The sequence below is a fragment of the Populus trichocarpa genome, chromosome 14, assembly GCF_000002775.5.
Source record: "Populus trichocarpa isolate Nisqually-1 chromosome 14, P.trichocarpa_v4.1, whole genome shotgun sequence".
NCBI classification, from domain to species: Eukaryota; Viridiplantae; Streptophyta; class Magnoliopsida; order Malpighiales; family Salicaceae; genus Populus; species Populus trichocarpa.
In genome coordinates this window covers 6333028-6357362 of record NC_037298.2, presented here as the reverse complement: position 1 = coordinate 6357362, position 24335 = coordinate 6333028, and the positions used below count along the sequence as shown (strand labels likewise).

General features: G+C 35.1%; 5 protein-coding genes across 5 annotated transcripts; 2 read left to right on the top strand and 3 right to left on the bottom strand.

The window, feature by feature from the left end:
• Positions 1 to 3301: 3301 nt before the first annotated feature.
• On the top strand, positions 3302 to 5855 carry LOC7492771 (abscisic acid receptor PYL3). Its single transcript, XM_002320821.4, has 3 exons — positions 3302 to 3641; positions 3960 to 4175; positions 5197 to 5855. Exons 1-3 carry the CDS (start codon positions 3516 to 3518, stop codon positions 5413 to 5415), a joined length of 561 nt encoding a protein of 186 aa, XP_002320857.1. The 5' UTR covers positions 3302 to 3515; the 3' UTR covers positions 5416 to 5855.
• Positions 5856 to 6368: 513 nt separating this feature from the next.
• On the bottom strand, positions 6369 to 9533 carry LOC7492770 (pentatricopeptide repeat-containing protein At4g01030, mitochondrial). Its single transcript, XM_002320157.4, has one exon. It carries the CDS (start codon positions 9496 to 9498, stop codon positions 6673 to 6675), a length of 2826 nt encoding a protein of 941 aa, XP_002320193.4. The 5' UTR covers positions 9499 to 9533; the 3' UTR covers positions 6369 to 6672.
• A 1510-nt stretch (positions 9534 to 11043) lies between these two features.
• Positions 11044 to 11667, bottom strand: LOC7458004 (histone H3.2). The gene has a single exon (XM_002320372.4). It carries the CDS (start codon positions 11562 to 11564, stop codon positions 11154 to 11156), a length of 411 nt encoding a protein of 136 aa, XP_002320408.2. The 5' UTR covers positions 11565 to 11667; the 3' UTR covers positions 11044 to 11153.
• A 5589-nt stretch (positions 11668 to 17256) lies between these two features.
• Positions 17257 to 19443, bottom strand: LOC7494144 (protein WHAT'S THIS FACTOR 1 homolog, chloroplastic). The gene has a single exon (XM_002320155.4). The coding sequence runs from the start codon at positions 19215 to 19217 to the stop codon at positions 17640 to 17642; it is 1578 nt and encodes a 525-aa protein (XP_002320191.3). The 5' UTR covers positions 19218 to 19443; the 3' UTR covers positions 17257 to 17639.
• Positions 19444 to 19581: 138 nt separating this feature from the next.
• LOC7494143 (uncharacterized) lies at positions 19582 to 24196 on the top strand. The gene is made up of 8 exons (XM_002320820.4): positions 19582 to 19938; positions 20041 to 20114; positions 20186 to 20266; positions 20361 to 20445; positions 20839 to 20936; positions 21699 to 21786; positions 22160 to 22508; positions 23836 to 24196. The coding sequence occupies exons 1-8, from the start codon at positions 19669 to 19671 to the stop codon at positions 24090 to 24092; spliced, it is 1302 nt and encodes a 433-aa protein (XP_002320856.4). The 5' UTR covers positions 19582 to 19668; the 3' UTR covers positions 24093 to 24196.
• Positions 24197 to 24335: the final 139 nt, after the last annotated feature.

Sequence of the window (24335 nt, the reverse complement as noted above, 5' to 3'; positions counted from 1 at the left end):
GTGTAGACAATAAAAGTTTTCACAAATAAGTCTTATTTTACCCTAAAATATAATAACTTTAGGTTTTTATATGGATTAAGTAAATCAATATTTTTTTTTCACTTGGCCCACAAATTAAGATAAACCCAACAAATAAAAAAATTCTTACAAAATGTGGCGTTAGATTGCTAAATCTCATTAAAAAGAAAATTATATCTTATCTCCATTAATTCCTCTCGCTTAAAATGCTAAAAATCATTATAATTACTTTTTTGATAATCCGGAATCATACCTTTGTTTTGCAATAGAAAAAGGATAAATACCAATCACTAGGTTTTGTATTTCGTGTATAATATATCAAACTTTGGGAGGCAACGAGACTTAATTTTTTGAGGAAATTTTCTTTTTAGCCCTTGTTTTTTTGTGTAGAGAATTTAAATGTTGTACTTTGTGTACTTCAATTTGGATCGGTACTTGCATGTGATCAGTCAAAATGTGGTTCCTGTAATTTATTAAATAAATGTTTATTTTTATGTTTAAAAAGTATTTTTAAAATTTTTTAATTTTTTTAAATTAATATTTTTTAAAAATAATTTTGAATTATTTTGATGTGTTGATATTGAAATTAATTTTTTTTAAATATTATTTTAATATATTTATAAACAAAATATATTTTAAAAAACAAACATTACTCTAATCTGAAAAACTTCAGTGTACTTGAAGATTCACTTTTGACGACTGACCCTTGATCCTGAAGACTTCATTCATTGCATTTTTCATATTATTGATTCTATATTTATGTAAAAGAGAAAAATACAACCGACTTTGAAAAGAAATGTATTAGCACGTGGTTAGCATGTGCAAAATTTAATTATGCTTCCAATCATTTTGATAGAAGAATCAAGTTGAGGAAAGGTGTCTGGATGGTATATCTAGTTGATAAAATCAGTAGTTGAATGATTGAGGTGAGAAACTAAAATTTAGATTTGAAGCGATTAAATTACTAAACTATCCTTGATTTTCATATTGGTTTTTATGTTAGTAGCATATTCATATAGGGGTGAATTGATATTTTATATTAATTAAAAATCATAAAGTTTTTTTTTTTTTTTAAAAAAAAAATCATAAAGTTTTAAAATATATCAGGGCACATGAAAGGGTTTCATCATGGTTTGACGATGAGTGTAGTGTTCTGTGACGGTGAAAAATTATCTTCCAGTATGTCATTAGATTCCCCATAGTTTTTTTTCTTATCTCTTTTATAAATTTGTTTTTAATTTCATCATTTAATCAGGATATTTAGTTTATTTTATTTTTAAATTTAGTTCTCATTTTTTAAGTGGTTTCTTCTTTTAACTCTTTTATAAAATTGATTTTCCTTTTCATTTTAGCCCTTCAATCTAAAAGCATTCACCCTTTCATTTTTGTTTTCAAATTTTATTATCATTATTTTTATTGCTATTTTATGTTTTCAATTGTTTTTTTGTGATTGAATGTTTTTTCTCTTTAATTTCATACATTGGATTTTTTAAGGTTGGAATTCATGATTTTTTCAAGTTTGATGCTTATAATTAAATGGCATATGTCATGAGTTTTATGAGCTAACACTGTTTTTTATTTTTTTATGGACATATTTTTTTTCGATCTCATTACTCGACGTTGATATTTTAAAAATATAGGATTCATGGTTTTCTTTATTGTTTTTTTATAGAGTTATTTCGATCTCATGGCATGACCCGTGGGTTTGGCACGTTAACGCAGGTAGGTTCGCCCCTCTTTTTGTTTCCTTTTAGTTACTTTTATTTTCTTTGTGATCTTTTTGTGTTTTTATTTTTTAAAAAAATTTATATTTTAATATTTGATTTGTTAAGAATTTACATTCATCATTTTTTTTTATATCCGGTGCTTCCAATCAAATAGCTCAGAGCATGGGTTTTACAAGCTAATAAGGGTTGGCATTAGTTTTTTTTTACTTATTTTTTTTTCATCTCATAATTCGATAATGGTTTTTTTTTTAAACTGGGTTTTGTGATTTTCACCATTTTTTCCTGTTAGGGTATCCTGATCTTGTAACTTGACATATAAGTTTGACAGGTTAACCTGAGCAGACTCATGTTTTTTTATGGCTTATAATTGCTATTTTTTATCCTTTTTATATGTTAAGTTTTGTTTTTTCAATTTTATTCTTTAATATTTGGTTTATTGAAGAATGAGCTTCAATTTCTTTTTTAGATTTGTTGATTTTGATCAAATGACTCGGGTCATAGATTTAATGAGTTAATACGAATTGACATTGTTTTTTATTTTTGTTTTAAAAAATTATTTTTGACATTAGTATATCAAAATGATTATAAAATAATTTTAAGCAAAGAAAAAAATTGAATTTTGACAAACATCCGTCTAGACCACAATCTCAAACTGGCACTTAGAGTCAATTAGAAAATGATGTAGGTTTATTTTTGGATATTTTTATATAAAATATATCTATATTAAAAAATAATTAAATTGATGTGTTTTCTAATGTTTTTTTTTAATAATTTTGATGTACTAATATAACAAATAATATTTTTAAATTAAAAATGATGAACTTCTATTAAAGGTTTAAATAATTTTTTTAAGCAAGAATTATTAATCAATTGATTTCTTGAAACTAAATGAACTAATTTATAATTTACTCCATCATGATAGTAATTAAATCAAGATTTTCAAGAGAAATAAAACGGCAAATAAAAGACATCGTGATCACTAACATCTCCTGCACTCCACGTAATAGTTTGACTTTAAAGTAAACCCACTAGCTTAGTGAGGGTCACATGACACGCTAAGTACCTACCCACCTACAAAATAAAATATTAAAAAAATTCATCCAATATTCAATAAACAAAACAGCAATGGACTGTCTCCGCGCACACCTTAGCAGTGTCCAGCAATATAGTAATAGCAGACTTTAGAAATACATTATTTTTTTAAGTATTTATTTTTAAAAAAATATTAAAATATTTTTTATTTTTTATTTTTTCTTAAATATGTAACTTTATTCTTAAATATTTTTTAAAAGTATATTTATTCTAAAAAATATTAAATTAATGTATTTTTTAGTTTTTTTATAATAATTCTAATATATTAATATAAAAAAATTATTTTAATTTTTCTAACTAAAAAATACTAAAAAAAACATTATGCACCGCCCCCTTCGACATTTCCCTTTTTTAGTATTATTATATAGGAGTACCTTATATAATGGAGTATGGGCCCATAGCTTTGGTTGGGCCTTTTAATTTGAAAACGATAAAGAATGAAAATTGTCGGTGGATTCGTGGACTTTATGGACAGAATGCTAAGCTTAAAGAAAACTAAGTGAGGTTATTATTATTCTTGTTCTTTAGCTTCAAGCACCACCAAATCCCAAGTTCTTTCCTCTCCTCTCCTCTCCTCTTTCAAGCTTATCTCCTAGAAAGCATCAGATTTTCCTTTTTCAGACAAAGAGAAGAGAGAAACAATACAAACCGTACTCATCATCATCATAAAAAAAAAAAATGAACGGCAGTGATGCGTACAGTGCAACAGAGGCTCAATACGTACGGAGACACCATAAACATGAGCCTAGAGAGAACCAGTGCACTTCTGCTCTTGTTAAGCACATCAAAGCTCCTGCACACCTTGTAAGTTTTTCTTTTTACCCTCTTTTTTTTTATCTTTTCATTGATTTTATGTCCGTTGATTTGTTTAAAGGTGTTTTGACTTTGTTCTTCTGTGTCAAATCTGTGAAATTTTGCTCGATTTCGGCTGATTTTGCCCTTCCTCTTAATGGGATTCTCTCTGTCAGTATTTGTTTTTCTCTTTCATTTGTAATAAGCCAAATATAAAAGAACGGGGCTTATATTTTATTTCTTTTCAGTATCTTATTGGGTTTACTCTGCACGCATAAACGAATTCTTATTAAGAGAAATTCTGATTTGATTTTGTATATGTTGGATCAGGTTTGGTCACTGGTGAGGCGATTTGATCAGCCGCAGAGGTACAAGCCATTTGTGAGCAGGTGTGTTATGAACGGAGAGCTTGGGATTGGAAGTGTTAGAGAGGTGAATGTTAAATCTGGACTTCCTGCAACTACTAGTACTGAGAGGCTTGAGCTTCTTGATGACGAGGAGCACATTCTTGGAGTCCAGATTGTTGGTGGTGATCACAGGCTCAAGGTATAAATAAATAAATTTATTTTCTTCTTAGCCTTCTTACTATAAGCTGTTGTTGTTTCTTGTTATGTTATAGATTTAAATACCTTCAACTGTGTTTCTGTGCTTATATTAAATTGATATGTGGGATCACTTTGTTATGGCATGTTAAATATTGTAGCCTGGATGGATGGAAATGTGTGATAAGCTACTGAAAAGTGGATGAGTCTCGATGTAATCACTTCTTCATCTCTGTATGTACTGCTGTGTATTTTTCGTATGTGATGAAGAGTTTTGCTGTTTTGACCAAGATTGGAATTATATTTCGAGTATTGGTCATGGACCATAACACCTAGTTCTAGGAAATGCCAATTGCACGAGATATTTTCTTCTGTTCGTGTGCTATGTTTGTTGCCATGTATTGTGTCTCTTTTTTCTCCATACCTGCTCTTTCGTTCACATGTTACTTGTGTGGCCAAAGGAACCTCTTCTGATGGGTTGGGTATGTTCTAGTGTTTTCTCCATTGATTTGCTTTGTAGGTAACTTTGTTTTAGAGCCGTGATATCACAAGTCTCTTAGAGCTGTTGTGCATCACAGAAGCACGTGGGAGCTAAAGTTTCTCCTCCTTTTGATCCCTTTACTTTAGTGTCCAAATTATGTGTGAATTTGTCTCACTCAATATGTTTGAAGGATGAGAAAATGGAATCTTTTTTTGTTGAATGATGCTGAAAACTAAATAGAGAATAGTTCTGGGGGTTGTGGCTTTTCAAAATCAGAGGAAATATATTTTGGTACAAATAAACAACCCACTTTTCCTTTGTGATATGGAATGAACCGTTACTTAACTTTGATATATATTCGCTGACTAAGTGCATGCATGCCCACATGATGAAAAGACATTTGGAATCTGCCACTAACTATAATCTTTTGTAGTTGGATGCTTGGTTGAATATTCAGTCTTTGGGCTAAAAAAAATGATGCCTTTCGCTAAAAGCATTCCGGATTCTTCCTCCATCTGATCCCCCCCACTGGTTTATTTTGCAGAACTACTCATCAATTATGACTGTCCACCCTGAGTTTATTGATGGGAGGCCTGGAACTTTAGTCATAGAATCATTCATTGTAGATGTGCCTGATGGGAACACCAAGGATGAGACATGTTACTTTGTCAAGGCCCTTATAAGGTGCAATCTCAAATCTCTGGCTGATGTCTCTGAGAGGATGGCTGTGCAGGACCGGGTTGAACCTGTCAATCAATTCTGAGTAGTAAGGTCCTGGAGGTGCAATGGGAGATTGATAAGTAAAAGCTATGCCGTTTGACTGATCTAGTTTCCCGAAGCTTTGTAGAGTTTGGTTGGAGTACTTCCTACCCGCAGAAGTTTTGAATGCAATGGTTCTGCCGTTGTTCTCTTTGCATTATTCCTTAACATTGGAATGGGGTTTTCCCTGTTTAGTGTTTAGGTTTGTAGTCAAGTTTCCTTAAACATCCGGTGGGAAAGGATCAGTTGTTTTTCAATGTTGTTTTTACTTTATGAATGGTGGTATGTAAATTGCTGCTGGTCATATCTGTAAATACACTTGTAAGACACAGTCGGTTCCTTTTGGATAGGGTTTTATGTTGTAGTTGCCGCTCGCAGTGTAGGATGTTATGATAGGGAAGAACTTGAAGTAGCAGTTAGCAGCTGTTGTTTCTTTTTTCAGCATGCTTTTTTGTTTTGCTTTCAGCGCAATATTGACGCTCTCCTATCTCCCTAACATCCAGCCAGAACAATCCTTGCCACTATTTTATGTGGAGCTTATTGTGACAGCAGCTTTTGAGTGCAAGAAAGTGCTGATTTTCCTTTTTTGTCGTGATTTATAGACTAGGATAAAGTCCGATAAGCTCAGGCCACACAGAGAAAAGGCTAACTGGATAGAAACCAAGGTATCTCACTTACTAGAAGCAACTAGCAGTCTCAGGAGAACCTTTGACACGAATTTTGGCCTCATATGCTGTATTTTGAAGACTTTCCATTTGAATCTTTAAGTGTCGTTAGGGTGGGATTGGTTAACCAAGAAGTTAAAGGGCATTTCAGGTCCATACATATATCTAAGCAAAGACGATTAATACCCAGCTTCAGTTTTTTGAGAGGACTAAACCAACCCGCATCCTAAACTCTCCCATGTTAAGGTTTTTATTAGGCACTTAATTTTGCTAGACATCACGGCACTCCGTAAAACAAGTAGAAGCTAGCATTGTAATTCATTATGTAGCAAGATTTTGTAAATAACAGTTCTATATATAGAAAAAAGACCCTTACAAAAACTCAACAGTTCATATTACAAAATTTACATTTGCTTGCTCCTCTGGTCGGATTCTCTATTGGTTCTACATTCATCCGAGCTTGATGCTGTTGAAGCTAGACCCGAGTATTCCCCTACCGCTATACGTCAAACTTTTGTTATGATGTATCCCATTATTTGAGAAGGCTGTACACAGAGTAATGGGGTAGACTCTTGAACAATGAATGACCAATATTGTTACCAGTAGTCGTTGCAAGAACACTTCCCTGCCTTAAAATGGTGAAACCGAACACCATCCCTGAGGAAAATCTCTCTACTGCGAACAAGGGAAATGAGTTTTGCTGCTGTGTGACAATCAGAACAAATTCTTGTGTTCTTGATCACTCTGATTGGTGCGCTACTTGTTTTGATTAGTCCATAAGTAATTGCAAGTTTCTCAGTGTGACTTAGGAGCATCTTCACCTTTTCTTCCTCATCAATGTTCTGGTATACGCAGTTTACATCCGGCAAATATCCAAATTTCTTCAGTTCAGAGACCAACTGATACAACTCATAGTATATCTCTCCTTCATCTTGATGGGGTATTCCTCCAGCAGAGAACAGATGAACTCTCTGATCAATTTGAATCCAGCTCCATACTTGCCTGGGCTTAATACCCCTGGTATCCATGAGATCTTTAATACGGTCAACATCCTCCCATCTGTTTGACATGGCATATAAGCTCAACATCAGAACGTAATTAGCAGAATTATATGGTTCTAACTTGAAAAGTTCCTTCGCTGCAATCTCTGCAAACTCAATGTTTCCGTGGATTCGGCAAGATCCAAGCATGGCACCCCAAACACTAGCATCTGGCTTTATTGGCATTGTTTGAATGAAGTCCCAAGCTTCATCAAGGTAGCCAGCTCTTCCAAGAAGATCTGCCATGCAAGAATAATGCTCAATGGTTGGTTTTATACCATAGTCGTTGCTCATCATATCAAAGCATTTCCATCCCTCTTCAACTAAACCAGAGTTCTTGCAACCAGAGAGGAGGGCTGTGAAGGTTATAGCATCTGGCAAGATACCAGCTCTTTGCATTCCATCAAGGAGTGCAATCACCTCTCTTCCACAGCCATTAATGGCAAATCCCATAATCATGCAATTCCAAGATGCTAATGTCTTCTCTGCACTCCAGAAAACTTTATGAGCACTTTCTAAATCGCCTGACTTACTGTACGTGTCAATGAGTGCTGTAGCTACATATAAATCTTCAATGAAGCTTTTTCTAATACTTAGGCAGTGAATTTCTTTACCCTTCTGTAACAAGGATAGGCCCCCACAAGTCCTAAGTAAGCTGGATATAGTGGCAGAGTTTGGCTTAATACCTTCTTCTTGCATTTGGACAAAAGCCTCAATAGATTCCGAGTAGTTACCATTCTGTGAACAGCCTGATATGAGAGCAGTCCATGAAACCACATTTGGTGTCAATCCCGAAATTTTGATATCATGAATCAAAGCTAAAGCTTCCTTGGTGTGGCCACGCATTGAATACCCGGCAACCAGGCTGTTCCATGTAATGAGATCTGGTTTAATTCCTTCCTCTTTCATACGATTCAACAATCTTTTTGCATGGTCAAAATGTCCCTTGAACGAATACCCTGATATTAATGAATTCCAAGCAACAATATTCTTGTTTTTCATATTATCAAAAATCGCCTGAGAACTGGTGAGGCAGTCATTCTTCACATACATGTCTAACAATGAAGTTCCCACGTATGCATCATAGTCAAGCCCATTTCTTATCACATAAGCATGAATTTCTTTCCCGAAATTCAGGAGCCCCGGTTCAATGACAGCTTGAAGAACGCTAGTGATGGAGCGAGGATTTGGCCTAAAACCCGCAGCTTGCATCCTCCGCAAAATTATGAGGACTTCTTTATATGAACTAACAATAGCATTGCCTGACAATATGCTATTCCAGGTTATTATGTCTGGTTTTGTGCCTGACCTTTCCATTTTACAGAAAAGATTCCAAGCATCATTCAAGTAACCAAGTGTAGAATAACTTGAGATAATTGAATTCCATGAGGACAAACTATGATCTTTCATTGAATCAAATACCCTGCTAGCTAGTTTGATTTTTCCATTCCTAGAGTACATGATAATCAAAGAATTGCATATCGACAAATTTGATTCCATAGCAAGCTTTAACACATACCCGTGAATCTGCTTCCCTTCATTGAGAGCCCCCTTCTTGCTACAAGCTTGCAGAATCTTCAAAACTGTAGTAGCATTAACTTTACTAGTCAAGAACTGCATCTCTCTAAACAATTCTAGAGCCTTAACAAATCTCTCATTCTTCAAGTTGACCAAGATTGCCTCGTTCCACAAGAGATCATCTAAATTGCGGGGTTCATGAAACACTTGATTAGCACTTTCCACACACCAACACCTCCCATAAAAATTCATTAGTGCACACCTCACATATACATCTAATTCAAAACCCCTCTTGATCAAACTAGCATGTACTTCCAAACCAAGCCATAAATTCATCACACCTGCGCAAATCTTCAAAACCACACTAATCACTCTACTATCAAACACCACTCCTTCACAATGCAATTCTTTAAAGACCTCAAGAACTTCACTTGGATCACCACCAAAGCTCTTGAACTCCTCCAAGAAATTATTCCACATAACATAGTTCCGCGCAAAACCCACAAAAAAAACCACTGCAGCTGACTTGCAATCACCAAGTTCTAAATAAGAAGTGATCAAATGCTTCGCCATAGAATCTGAATTCCATTTGTTACCCTTTTTTATCATCTGGGCATGCATTGCTTTAACTGAGTCCAAAGTATTGCTATCAGCAGTGAAGCCATTTAAAGAGCCAAGATTCGGTACATGTGTAGGCCTAGGTGTAGTTTCAAGGGACGAGGTTGTTGTGAGAGCAACAGAAAGAGATGGTGGTGAATGGGTTCTAATTGGTTTTGGCTTGTGGTTTTGAAGTAGAGGCGGGCTATGGTGAAATGGAGCCAGTTTGTCCATGGTGAATGGAGTTGGTGTGTGGAGAAATGGCATTCGACGTGTCTCCTTTTTATTTTTTGCACAATACAATAAAATGTTTGGATCCTTGATTTCTTGGATAAGGTCTATCTTCTTGCAAATCGGGTCCTGTGGAACAGTCAAAACGCACCGGTTTGACCCTTTTCTTTTTTTGGGCGCGACAGGCTCCCTTTCTAATGGTTTTCTTTCCTTCCCTTCCCTTTCATCAGGACTTCAGGGGAAATTTAAAGGTTTATATGGGTTCAAAATTGTTGCGCTCTTGTAAACCAATTTAATATCTAATTTGAATTTAGTTGAAAATTTATTATAATTTTTATATTTTAAATAAAATATAAATTTACATAATTATATTATTAAAAATATACATGAAAATAAATAATTAACAATCTTAACTATTTCATTCTTAAAATATTTTTTTATTACAAATATTTTTTTTGTTATAAAAACCCTTAAATTTGCTATTTTTAACTATTATCCTTATAATATTTTTATCAATTTAATGCTAATTTTCTAGTATAGTTCTAGCATCCGTTTTAGTTAATATCAGCGGCAAGATTGGGACATCCCATTTAAAGTAGTGAACCTGTTTCCATTCATTATGGAGAAAAGAAAAGGCCTTCTTCAACTCTAGATCCCGCAATTAGTGTTAATTTTAATCATCACACACAAGTCATCTAGTATGTTAGTGGGATCAAATATGCTTGGAAAAAAGAATTGGCAATTACAATCTGCCTCTCAAATAACCAGATATATTTTTTTTCGTCTCCACCCAAAGAAGATTGGGTTAAATTAAACATTGATGGTGCTAACAAGGGCAACTCAGGACTTGTCGGAGCGGGTGGTTAGATTGAAGATTGCATGGGGCGTTTTACGGTGGCTTCACAATAAGAGTGGGGTGTTGCAGCGCCATCCAAGCTAAGTTGTGGGAATTCAAAATAGGGCTACAGATAGCTCGGAATAGGTTGGGTTGTATTAAACATTTTCTTTCGGTCCCATGATAGTAAGTTTCGACCATAGAGCGATGTGCTCCTCTCTTGTCCATGGCTTAGCTTGAGGTCGCTAACTCACTTGTTCAGGAGCACAGAGAAAATCTTGCCTGGTAATCAAGCAGCTTTGATACATAGGAAAAGGCAAATTTGTTTAGAATGCAGTCTGATGTCTTTTAACATTCAAATTAGTTCTTGATTAATCTCTAAATCAAAGGGAAAAACCCCATTGGATTTACATCAAAGAACTCAATCAGCGCATGGTTTCTGATTTTTGTATTACTTCCATTTGCAGAAACCCCTACCAAATTTTCTTTTTTGTGCCGAATCCACAAGAATTAAGATGGATTAAACAAGAACCCATTTTAATCTGACTTTGTACACAATAATTTCAGTTTAAAACTATCAATGGCAAATAATGCATGTAGTACAGAAATTAGACCGAACAGGCACATTGTTCTCAAAAAGCAGATGTCATGGAGTCAATTTAAGAATTAGAAGTAAATTCAAATAACCATTAGATTTCTAAATAACTTACATTCCAGTTACCTAAAAACAAAAACCCCTGAGCAGATAAACCTAAAAAAACTGGAGAGAGACAGAGAGTAGATAAAAAGTTGGAAGGAGAGAAACATGGACCGGAGCTACAAAGATACCACCAGCAAAAGAACCCTGAAGTATTTACTAGGCCCTCTCTCCTCTAATCCTCCTAGCAAGCTGAATATCCTTTGGCATAATGGTGACTCTCTTAGCATGAATAGCACACAGATTGGTATCCTCAAACAATCCCACAAGGTACGCCTCTGCTGCTTCTTGAAGAGCAGCCACTGCGCTGCTTTGGAACCTCAAATCTGTCTTGAAATCTTGTGCTATTTCTCTCACCAGCCTCTGAAACGGCAATTTCCTGATCAGCAGCTCTGTGCTCTTCTGGTACTTTCTGATTTCCCTCAGTGCCACGGTTCCTGGCCTAAATCGGTGGGGCTTCTTCACTCCTCCGGTTGCCGGTGCAGATTTCCGAGCTGCCTTTGTGGCCAGTTGCTTACGTGGCGCCTTGCCTCCTGTGGACTTCCTTGCTGTTTGCTTCGTGCGTGCCATTGAAATGACTGAATTTGGGGAAATGGGTTTACGGGGATTTTTTATTGTTTCTCGCGAAAAATGAGAGGAAATACTTTGGGTTGAGAAGCCAGGACTCTGGGGAGGTATTTATCATGTAAAATAGAGGAAAGTAGAAAAGTTTCTGTCCAGGATGAGTGAATTGTGACCGTAGATTTTATGTGTTATCAATGGCTTTCATTCCTTAGAGAAGGTGTGGCGCGGATCACGATCCGCGTACATCGTCAACTAACCAAATATAATTTCATAATTTGTTATTTAAGCGGGAATTTGAAATTTTTTGGACAGTGATACGTCGACCCGCAGGGAATCCACAAAAGCACGTGTTCAGCAGGCCGGAAATTAACAATTAAAAAAAAAAAACTAAAAGAGTTAAAAGCACTTTTTTGATATGAGAAGAAGAGTGTGTTTGGCTTGGAGGTGTGGTGGTTTTTTGTCAAAGGTACAATACCTTTTAAGCACAAACCACACCTCTAAAAGCTAAAAAAACATGCTTTTTACTCAAAAAAGCACAAGCCACCTCACATTCAAACACCCTCGAAAAATACAATATAAACTTGTATTGTAAAATTATAAGTTATATATTAATAATTCTAGTTAAAAAATTAAATGACATTAAAATCTGATAAAAAAAGTTAACAATATTATAATTAATGAGTGATCTAAATAAAATGAGAGAGAAAGATAGTACGAATTAATAAATTAATGATATGGAGAAATAAAAAGTCTCATAACAAAAGTTCTCAATATAGTGGAATCACTGAAAGATAGGAAGCACATATAAATCTAGTAACAACCTGATTGTTTTCATCATAATAAATCTTGATGAACCCTTTTTGAGTTGTAGGCTAATGAGCTTAAATTAGTAATTAACTAACATAAATTTAATAATAAAATAAACCCCTAAACAATGTCCAATGCACTAGAAAAAATTCAAATTAAAAATAATTATTTAAAAATAAATAAATAAATAAAATAATAATAAAAAGTCTTTATGTTTAAATTTCTCCATATAACTTGAATCTCCAATTCTTATATATTCTTGGCATATTTGAGTCATGATTTCAAACATGTTAATCTCTCTTGTTTAAATGAATCATTAGGCCTACGATATATAGTTGGAAAGTTTTCAGATGTCTAATTTCTATTACAATTTTAATCGAAGCAAAATTCCACCAGTAGCTTTAGATATATCACAAACAGTACACAAATGTATTGTTCGACATATTAGACAATATTAGTTTACTAAATTTAACCCTCTGAAATATCATGTTCCCTAACTCCATTTGACCTGAAAATTTTACTACAATATATTTTTATGTATATAATATTTCCCTGTAAAATTACAGATTTATTCAATATACGATTTGAAAGATATGTTCAATCTCGCAAAACTAGTTAGCAGACATTTTAAGATCAAATTTGAACTTGACTTGGTTCATATTCATAAATTTAGTAAACTTGTAAAATCGGACCGAGTTTACTGATTTTATCGATTTTGCACGAGTTAAGTTCGATTTTACTGATTTCAAGTTTTTAGTCCGATTTAGGACGTTAGATATATATTAACTCGTAAAATTATAAAATTTTACGAGTTAACTCGTGATTTTAATAATCTTATATATCTGCAATATGTAATATACCAAAACTGGAATATTGGTGATTTGATGAGAGTCCACATGACAGAATCTGTCTTTTATCGAATTCTCAAAGTTTAAGTTACAGTAAGGATGTAATTGAAATAAATTAAAAGAACGAACAAGTTTTCAAAGAACCAAGTGAAACAATACTAGGCTAGGTTTCTGAACACATTCGAAGTAGCCTGAGTCTCTCGGGTGATGAGATCTGCTCCAAAGCATTTTTTTCCTGCCTCTCGTCTCCATTTTTATCCTCTCTTAATTTGTTGAACAAGGTTAGAGAATTTGAATTTAAATGAAAGATTTGTACTTAGAGTAATATGACAAAAAAATAATATAAAAAACTCTTATGAAAGAGTTGCATTGCTCTTGTTTCCAAGAGCACTAAAATCGAAAAAAACAAAATACCAAAAGTATTAGAATTATTTATTTCAAGATTATAATTGTAATTTTACTGCATATTAAAAAAAAACGACAAATATAACTCATCTAATATATTATTAAAGATAACTGTATCAGGATCAAAAACAATCTCACCCTAAAGAAACTCCAATGAAAGCTCAGTTAAAAAATTCCAATGACAGAAAAACTAATAAGAAAGAAGAAGAAAAAATCTCGTATTGACAGTCGTATATCGTTGACTTTACTGAATAGAAGCTGCAGGAACATTTTAGTGGGTTAGAGGCAGAGAAAGGAGTAAGATCACATGTCCAATTCCCCCTCTTCTTTCTTATTTGAACAACAAAAGTATGATTTAAATGGAAGTCTATAAGCTTGAACCAGCAAACAGCAGTGATCAGATCAGCCTAAACAAACTTGAAGGTGAATTTATATGCAGGAATTTTTGCAAAAAACCGCATGACTTAGAAATCACTCCCGGCCCAGGTCATTCAGAATTTCTTTCTGCGAAAAAAAACTCCACAGAACAAATTAAACTGCAAGAAATAACCATACATGATTTCTAGAATTTAGCATAAACCCTCAATATATAATCGTCTGACGATGATCAAACAGAAGTCAAACTCCATGATTGAATACATAATAACATTTCTTGCACGTTTATATATTTCATATCATGAGAAGCACAGATAATAAAAATTCTTCCCATCCCATGCAAGGATTATTACCAGGAAAGAAATTATAGTTGATATTCCTCGTCTGCCAAAATCATGACAACTTTTGACCACTCTCCCCCAAAGGCCTCAAGCCTGCAGCCGTAACACAGTTACATGTACGTAGCTGGTTATTGCGTTGGAAGCCTTGAGGGAGAGTGAACAATGATTGCCACCCTGAGACCATGCATAGAGAGCCTTGAGCAACACATAGCCTGTCTATACCCCCCCACAAGAGCCTCCAGCCTGCCTCCTACTTGGTGGTTTAAATTTCCTTGCAAAAAACAAAATCATCATTACCAATCGGGCCGGCAAAGGAAGCCTGGAGGGGGAGTGAACCTTGAAGATCCATGCATGGAGAGAACCTATACTTTCTAGCTCTCCCGACTCAATCAAGGAGAAGCAGACCCTCTTTATATAGACTAGGAAAGCCTTACTTGATAAGCTCTCCTTCCAAAACCCACTAAATTATTCTCCGTTTTAATTAATTTACATTTCCTATATATATATAAATTGTTAGATGTTTGGATTGAGACTTCTTTGTTAGAATCCTATTATTATTGGTGACGATCGAAACCACGTTAACGATTTTGCTACCACGAATTCATTTATAAAAATCTTACTAAACCATTAATAGATTTGTGCGTTTTAAAACTTGAAAATCTTGTATTTAATTTGAGTTTTAAAATGGTTTTTTTTTTTTGGAATGTTGTTTGCTAGGTTAAAAGAATCGTTTTGGTGGTTAAAATCTTGAAATTTCAGTGATAAATAGTGACAAGGGGATTTTGTTTTTAATACCCACTAATTCATGCACTCAAATAAAAAATAAAAAACTACAAGAATATAAATCAAAACAATAAAAAATTCAGGAATTTTCTGTTCCTTTTAGCCTTTATCAGAAGCTGAGCCAGTGACCTTCTCACGCGTCAGAACAAATTTGTTTGTGAGAGAAAAATTCGTGGCGACTATTCTATGTGACACGTGACATTAGTGGCCCCCCCGAACAACAATAAAGCAGCTTTATTGGTGTTTGGAACCGTTGATATAAAATGTTTTTTAAAATAATTTTATTTAAAAATATATTAAATAATTTATTAAAATATTTTTTATTTTTGTTATAAGTATATTAAAATAATAAAACATAAAACACTAAAAATATTAATTTTTTAAATCAAAAATATTATTTAAAACATCAAAAATAGATTTAAAATAAAAACAGATACAATCTCAAATATTTTATAAAACGTAACATATTAAAAGTTGGGATATATAATAATCTCTTTTAATATATCATATTTGATTTTTTTTTATTGGGATGTTTGAGAGTATCAATAGCAGTTTTTTTAAAATATTTTTTGTTAAAAAATATATTAAAATAATATATATTTTTATTTTTAAATTATTTTTTGACATCAAAATATTAAAATGGTATAAAAACATTAAAAAATATTAATTTAAAATAAAAAATTAAATTAAAAAAAAACATACAAAAACAAATTATATCTTTGTTCTCCCAATAATAAGGCCCTCGACTGTACCAATTCGGGAGAAGCTGTTTAGTGTAAACTTTCCAAAGACCATGGAAAATTTCCCCTCCTAAAGTTAAAAGTTAGTGATTTTTAATTAAAAATATATTAAAATAATATTTTTATTTTATTTTTAACATTACCGTATTAAAATTATAAAAAAACATATAATACTAAAAAAATTGACAAATATATTAAAAAGTAAAAGCCAACGAGATAACAAACAGCTAACAGAGATGAATGATACTAGATTTTATTTTTTTGCAAACGCTGCACACTAGGCCACATCCCGCTCCCAGCCTTGCGACTTGAAAGTTGAAACTAACTGGAAAGGAAAAAAAAAAAAGTGGGTGATTTAGGAATAAAGACTGATTATGCTTAAGCTTATTAAATCCGGCCACTAACCCCATTTTCTATCTTCTATCACCGTTATAACCTTACCTATATGGCTATAGGAACCTATTCTATCCATGATGTAGAACAAAGTGATGTGCTTTCGACAAAGCATGATAGTGATGCTCAGAATATAATTGATAAAATGATGCTGAAGATTCTTTTTAGTTGATTTATCACATTGATTTAGCTACACATATATATCATCTTGGAATTCTTGATTTTTATAAAACGCAAGGTCACTGATAAACAAAAGCGACGTGAAGAGTTCTGCATATGAAAATGACGCAGAATTTGAGATGTGTACGAGAGCGTATGAATCCAGACATTCTACTGTTCACATACCCCAGCCTGGATAATTTCAGCTCATCCTTACACAAGGTTAAGCTTGAAAGTTGAAAATCTACGTCAAAAAGGCAGTTAAATGGAGGAAATTATTGTGATTCAACTGGGAAAAAAATAGCTTGGTAGCTTTCACTGGGAGGACTTGTAGCATCCACTGCTTATCTGCTGCACTTGCTCTGAAACTGGGAGCCCGGGCCTCCAGCGATACCCAAGCACTGGCAAACGAGTTTGATGATGGTTCTGAATAAACATATTACTATAAAACATAGCAACTAGCATCTCATTGCAGTGGATGAACAGAGTTCGAAATCGAGATTATCCACGATGAATCAATAAATTAGCTTGTGAATCTGAATTGAGAGGCATCGTCAAGCCCTAAAATCAATATCCGAGGTGGTGGACTCAATTTGCAAACAGCATGCAGTTGCAGCTGGCAGGTTAATTTACAAAATCACAGAACGAAAACGAATGATACTCCAGAGATGAAAGTTAGAGGCCATCAACCCATCCGATCCTGGTTTTGGTCAGAAACATCTGTTTCTATATATGAGAACCACTGTCACAGATTTCAACTATCAAGATTTATCATTTGAGGCTGCTCCACGATTCATGAGATGACCAGCTTAAAGATTTAAATAGACAAAGATTTTATGCCTATGAATTTGAATAAACCATTAGGTCAATTATATTTAACAGACCGCATAAAATATTACGTAGTGAAAACAGGATACGGGGATCTATTATCCGTGCAAAATAGTTTTCTTTTAATTTGATGGTTTCAAAGCCATCTCTAAAGTTTTTTGCGCAAGTTTGAAGAGAAGAAAACACACGCTATTGCTACATGTCTCCTTTCACAAGGTGCTTCCTGAGACTTCAAACTGGAGAACAAGGTTCAGGCCCCATAATTTTGCATAACCTTGTGAAATCTATGTTCTTCATCCATAAAAATCACTTTCTGTAGCAATGCTATGACGATAGCCCCTTGGAGCAGTATCTCTACACCAGGGCATGAATATTGATGCATCAAGCAGATTTGCATCTAATTTACCAACGATCTCTTGGTCGGCCATCAGGAAACACTGGAGCGAGCACCTTCTCTTTGTTATTTGTTGCGGTATCTGGCTGGCTGGCTGATTTGCTCAAATGAATTTTCACAGTTCCATCATCGTCATCAAAATCTGGGGGTGTATCATCATCTTCATCATCCCAATCGTCTTCATAATCATCATCAAGCTCATCACCACTCACGTAACTATCAACATCAGACCAATCTTCAGCCTCCTCATCACTTCCATCTTCTTGCCCAGAAGTTCCATCTTCTCCACCTGCTGCTTCTGTCCTTGGAGCACCTCTCCTAGGGAATCTAGGAACCATAACAAGAGAACGAAGTTTTTCTTTGATGTTCAACAGCCGGTCCTTCTCTACCAAATGAGAATCAGAATATGCTTCCCTGAGGAAAATCGAATCTCTTTCCCCTTTCAAAGACACGTAAAACAAATCAGGATGTCTTATTAGCATCCCCCTCAGCTGCTGAGAGAATCTAAACTCCTCTCGAAAATGAGTAAGGTGATCAACAAGGGTCCTCTTCTCGACAGTGAGACTCAAAATCTCATGAACAACCCCACAAGCATGCTTTTCCTTCTCCTTCGAACCCGATCTCAGATGGGTAAAGTCTGAATAAGGAGATATATAAGGTATGTCTCGAAACTGGCAAATCCTTCTCATTTCACTCTTGGAAAGTTGGAGACCCTTTGGCAGCTTGACTCTGTTAAACTTTAGCGGTCTATCAATAATCAAATCTTTCTCTTGTAGCTCTTTGGCCCGATTCTCCTCTTCAGCTAATTTAGCTGCCGATACTGCAAGCTCAGGATCCCAATGAGTTAGTTCTAATGCAGGACCCCTTCCAGTTGCAACAACTCTAAAGTATTGTGGATATCTATGACAAATCGTATCCCGAAATTCTAAAGGCAACCCAAAATCAGTTTTCAAATGGGCTATTTTCTCCAACAAAATCCGCTTATCCATGGACATCATCAACAATTTCCTCAACTTAAGAACCAACAGATCCTCCATCTCATTCTTAACATTCAACTCCTCTAAATAAAGCCTTTCAGCCTCAGGCGTCAATCTGAACTGCAATGAATAAGCCCCCTCTTCCACAATCTCAAATACAGCAGGGAATTTCTTCAACAAAGCAATGAATCGACGATTTTTCGTAAGACCTAATTCTCTTCTAAACTTGCCCAATTCCCTAATTGACATAATTCTATCAGGCTGGTTAGCCAAAATCTTCCTTATCTTCATAACTAATTTCAGTTTCTTGTCCCTGTCAATCACATTATCAAAAGGACGCTCCTTTCTCCACTTTACGCCAGCAGCTCTAATGGGCTCAAATGGGACATGAGTTCTTAATTTACCAGTAAAAGACCCAGCTTTCTCTTCAAAAACCAAACCATTACCTAAAAACTGCGACTTTTCTAATTGAAATGGTGATGCAGAGAGATGGGTTCTGACAGAAAATTTGGGTCTTTCGAGGAAATAAGAAGATTTTTGTGAGAGAAAAAGAGGTAAAGAAGTAGGCAGGGAAGCACTGGAAGAGGATAACAAGAGCTTAAGCTCCATATTTAAGCTTAGTCAAGCTCAGACAAACAAAACGTAAAAGGGAAAGAGGTAAGTGAATAAAAGAAGAGAATTAGAGTTACCTGCTTTCATCAAAGACCAAGATATGGTCAGGCTATGGAGCGTTCGAGCTGTAGATATAAGATAGCCGAGTTTGGACTCCCTCTCCCGGGGGTTTATCTACAAAGGGCAAAAACCCTTTTCTTCTCTCATTGATGTCTTGAATCAGATATTTTTTTAATCCTTTTCCCGTACTTTCTTGTACTTAAGCAAAAGAACAAGGACAAAAATGTCATATTGCGTTCCATTTGGGCCTAACTACTGCCTTTTCTAGAGCCCAAATTGAAGTGAAACGGCAAGTCGTTTGGAAGTTGGGTATTGACTAGCCAGCTCCAGACTCCAGTGGCCACAAGGCACGAAGCACTTAGCAGCAGGCGTCGTCTCGATCAATGAAATGGCGAGGAAGCGAGGCCGCCGAGTAGCGCCGAGTTCGGATCATCATGAAACAGGAGCCAAGACGTCCACTCGACCGGACCAATTCAGCGAGTCAGCAGCTTCTGATCGCAAGCTGATAACCATATTTATCGTCTTCTTCGTCGTAATTCCTGCAGTATCTGTACTCGTGTACCGTATCAAATACGCTCCAAATAAGGACTCGTCATATCCACAGTTTCAGGAAGACGGACTCGTTAAAACCGACGTGGATTACCAAGAAATACTCGACGTAAGTACTTTCACTTGCTCGCTCTTAATCACTGCATTGACTTGATAGCAGAAATAGTAAAAAAAAAGTTTTAAAATTCGAAATCGTGGTGAAATGGTGTAGGAGAATTCGAAGGTTTTGAAGAATGAATCTCACCGGCATTACACATATCCTGTGTTGGCCTACATTACTCCATGGTATGTGTTTGTGTTTTGGTTTTTTTTTTGATGAATTAGTTACTAGTACGGTGTTCTGATTGCTTTAATAGGAATTCGAAGGGATATGAAATGGCGAAGCGGTTTACTAATAAGTTTACGATATTATCTCCTGTTTGGTATGATCTGAAGAGGTGTGTATTTTTCGATTTTGGTATTTAGATCAAACATAAAAAGGAAGAAAGAGATGGAGGGAGAACTGACTCTCTTTTTTTTTGTTGTTACCAGTCAAGGTACTGGACTAGTTCTGGAGGGGAGACATAATGCTGATATGGGATGGATTTCAGAGCTCAGAAGGAATGGGAATGCTCTGGTAAATACAAAGTGTTTATTTGTCATTTTCCTCTCACTGATTTTGTAATTGAGACATGTGTGGATTTGCTATTTGAAGGTGTAAATGAAATGTAATCAGATTGCTGTCTGATAATTGATCCAAGTAACATTATCCCTAATCGTGTGGAATTGGACATGAACAATTTCGACAGAGCAGTCACTAGTTTTAGGGGACCTCCACTTATAATTCTATGGCCAAACCCCGTGCTTTCCTATTCTAGATAGTATTACTTCCAAAGTTACAGCAATTTGTTATCAGTCATTGTAAATTTTTCCTCACTTGTATTTTATGGTTAAATTTAATGTTGATCTTGTGTCAACCTGCATGGATCCTTTGATATTTTGGTAAGGTGAACTAGTATTTTGATTGTAGGTATTACCTAGAGTTGTTCTGGAAGCATTTCCAAAGGAGCTGCTTAAGAAGAAGAAACTTAGAGATAAAGCTATTGACCTGATAATATCAGAGTGCAAGTAAGCCTCCATGTATTTTCATGATGCCATGTTTAAAATAAGGCCATATTAACAGTAAAGAACTGATCCTTGTTTTACCATCTTTTTTTTTCTTATTCAGATACGTTCCTATGATTACTTAGTATTGCGGGAAGAAAACTAGAGTCTATCCTACTTCTTTGTCTCATGGAATGCTTTATAACCAGCGGCAATTGCATTTGATTTTGTTCACGGTTTATGATTTTCAATTTGAAACTACTCAAGTCAATGTAGCCTATTTATTAAGCACACTCAAAAATGTTGTCAACAACTTAGATATATGACCTGGGCATTTTTTTCTGAAAGCCTTATCAGATGCATCCAAGGTCATGCTTAGCTCTCTCTATCAAAGAAAATTAAAAAATGTGGATGAATATTTTAAACTAACCAATGCTACATGTTGTTTAAATCTAAAATACATTTTGAAGTTGTCTAAACACTGATCACTTGAATCTATATTTTGGAGAATCGCTTATGTGAATGAAATGAGTTAAGATTCCTTCAGCCATCTCCAGAATGGCCATGAAGATAGTTCATTCATACTCGTGAAAAGCTCTTAAGATCTGATTTCTTATAATTGTGAATACCAAATGTTTCAATAAATTGTAGACATTATTGTCATGTCTGTATATGGATCCTCAGGTGTTCAAAATTTTTACAGTCTCTGACCATGCTTAGGTCAAAAAAAGCATCCATTTGGCTTTGCTTTGGTTCAGGTTGCCTGTTGATTCTCCTTTATTGTAGGGAAATGGAATATGACGGCATTGTGCTTGAATCCTGGTCAAGGTGGGCAGCTTATGGTATTTTGCATGATCCTGAAATGAGGAATAAGGTAACTATTGACTTATATGAGGCTACTTTTAGAGCTCATTTTTTTGAGGATCTGATTTTTATTAAAACCTACTGAAATATTGTGTGGCTATATATCGTTTTATTTTTCTTAGTGTCTTATTAATAAAACAAAGTGATGAGTAGAAAACTGTTAGTGTATAAAATATTGCACTGTAACTTTTCTCACTTTGATATGTGATCAATAGGTTCGTGTAACCATTGTAACTCCTAAAATATATTATTTTTTCCTGATTTTATAATCTGTAATCCAAGTCTTCCCAATCCATTTGCCAGTAGATAATTTTTTCTGATTTATACTGTGGTGTTTCAAACTTGTGAGATTCTGAGGAATGTTTCCTGGTTTGCAAGCCTAGGCACTGCAGTTTATAAAACAACTTGGGCATGCAATGCATTCAGTAAGCTCATCAAGGAATGGGAAGCAATATTTACAATTGGTCTACGTTATCGGTCCACCATATTCAGAGAAGCTTCAACCTCATGACTTTGGTCCAGAGGATCTTCAGAGCTTAAGTGATGATGTAGATGGTTTCTCGTTCATGACATATGACTTCTCAAGTCCTCATAACCCAGGTCCAAATGCACCTTTGAAGTGGATCCGTTTCACTCTGCAGATTCTCCTTGGCAACAGTGGTGCTCGGGCCCTGGCCAATAAGATATTTCTGGGCATCAATTTTTTTGGAAATGATTTCGTGATTTCTGAAGGTACTTCTCTTTATTTTTCTTTCATTTATCTCCTTCACTTTTTTTTTCTATAATTTTTTGTGATTCATTCTGGATATATTCTAGTTTGACTTCAATAACTTTGGACAAGATGGCAATAAGCATATAAGCATTTGGCTAGCAGCCTTGGGTTTCTTCCCCTTTTGTCTTCCCATTTCAGTGTGTGGCTTTGGACTGTAGTAAGGCCAATCAATTTTCTCCAAGACTGTTGGAGATTCCAACTCCTGGGAGAGTGAAGGATTCATAAACATCTTTTAAAACAACTCTTGAAGGAATGGGTCTGGACAAACTAACAATAGATTAGAGGATCTGCTGATTTTCTTAAATTTTCTAGTCAGTGCATTAAACGAGAAACTGATTTTCCTACATCGGTGGCAACTGTTGTGTATGAAGATGTGCACATCTCATGGTCAAAAAACTCTTATGCTACGTGAGGAAAATTGAAACTTAACTGGGCTTGATAACACAATAGCTGTCCTTGTGCAATACACAGTTGGCTTGATAAAGAATATCAAAATTTGGTCCTTCATACCAATTTGTTGCTGTTCTTCCCTGCAACACTTTTTTTCTCATAAAGTGATACTGGGACAGTCCATAAGATATTCTTTCTACAGAAATTATGCATTTCATGCAAGAAAGAAGCCTGGTGAAGTGCTTTATCAGTTGTGAGAGAGAAGGTTTTACAAGGACCGTTACTTCAGCAATGAATTGGTATGGAGGGCATAGTGGCCAATCTGTTCATCAAGGAACTCAATGGTAGCAAGTTTATTGAGTTCTAACCACGACTTGGAATGACAATAACAGAGTTGTTGTTGAAGGGAACAACTGACTCAACACTTGAAGAAGTGAATTTAAATTTGCTTTCTCAAGCTAACCAAGTATTATATGGAGCCATCCATGGTATTTTTTGAAGCCAACCATGAAGACAAACTTGCCAATAGGAAGAATCTTCTTTGAACAAAATTTATACAGCTTCTTCTTAACAGCTTGGCATGCAAACCAATAACCATCCTTAAACTAGTGTAAACAGGAAACGTTGGCTCCATGTATGCATGTTTCCAAACCGTGTAGGGTTCACGATGTGAGTGCTCTATGTTACAGGTAGTGAGTTGAGAGAAAATTAAGTGAGCTTGTGGGTGCTTTTCTGCAATCCGTGGGCAGCATTTTGCTAGGAAATTTTAGTTGTTTCTTGGTTGCATGAGGTCCATGTATTGCATTCAAGTATAATAAAAGTGTGTTTTTGTGGCTACACCCTTCCCTTTCTAAATGCTTTGCGTTGGAGATTGTTAAATTAGTCATAAAACTGCAGGTTCTGAGGGTGGTGGAGCAATCACAGGAAGGGAATACCTCTCTTTACTGGAGAAGCACAAGCCTGAATTGCAATGGGAAAAGAACAGCGGGGAACATTTTTTTCTCTACGTTGACGATGAGCATATCAATCATGCAGTGTTCTACCCGTCATTGATGTCAATTTCTATTCGGCTAGAAGAAGCTCGGCTGCAGGGAGTTGGAATCTCAATCTGGGAAATTGGGCAAGGTTTGGATTACTTTTTTAATCTCTTATAAGAGTCGACTTCTCAATACAGTGTAACATAACATTTTATTTTTAGCGTTCAGCTTACTTCCAAAATTAGGTTTTGGGGGCAAATCCAGCAACCATGATTTTTCAATGATCGTGATGTCGCGGAAATAATTACAGCAAATAATGCGATGGTCGAGTTTTGTTTTTTAAATAATATTTTTCAAGCACATGGGCAAGGCTTATGTAGCCCAGGCACCCTTAGCCCAAACATAATTAAAAAGTAAAAC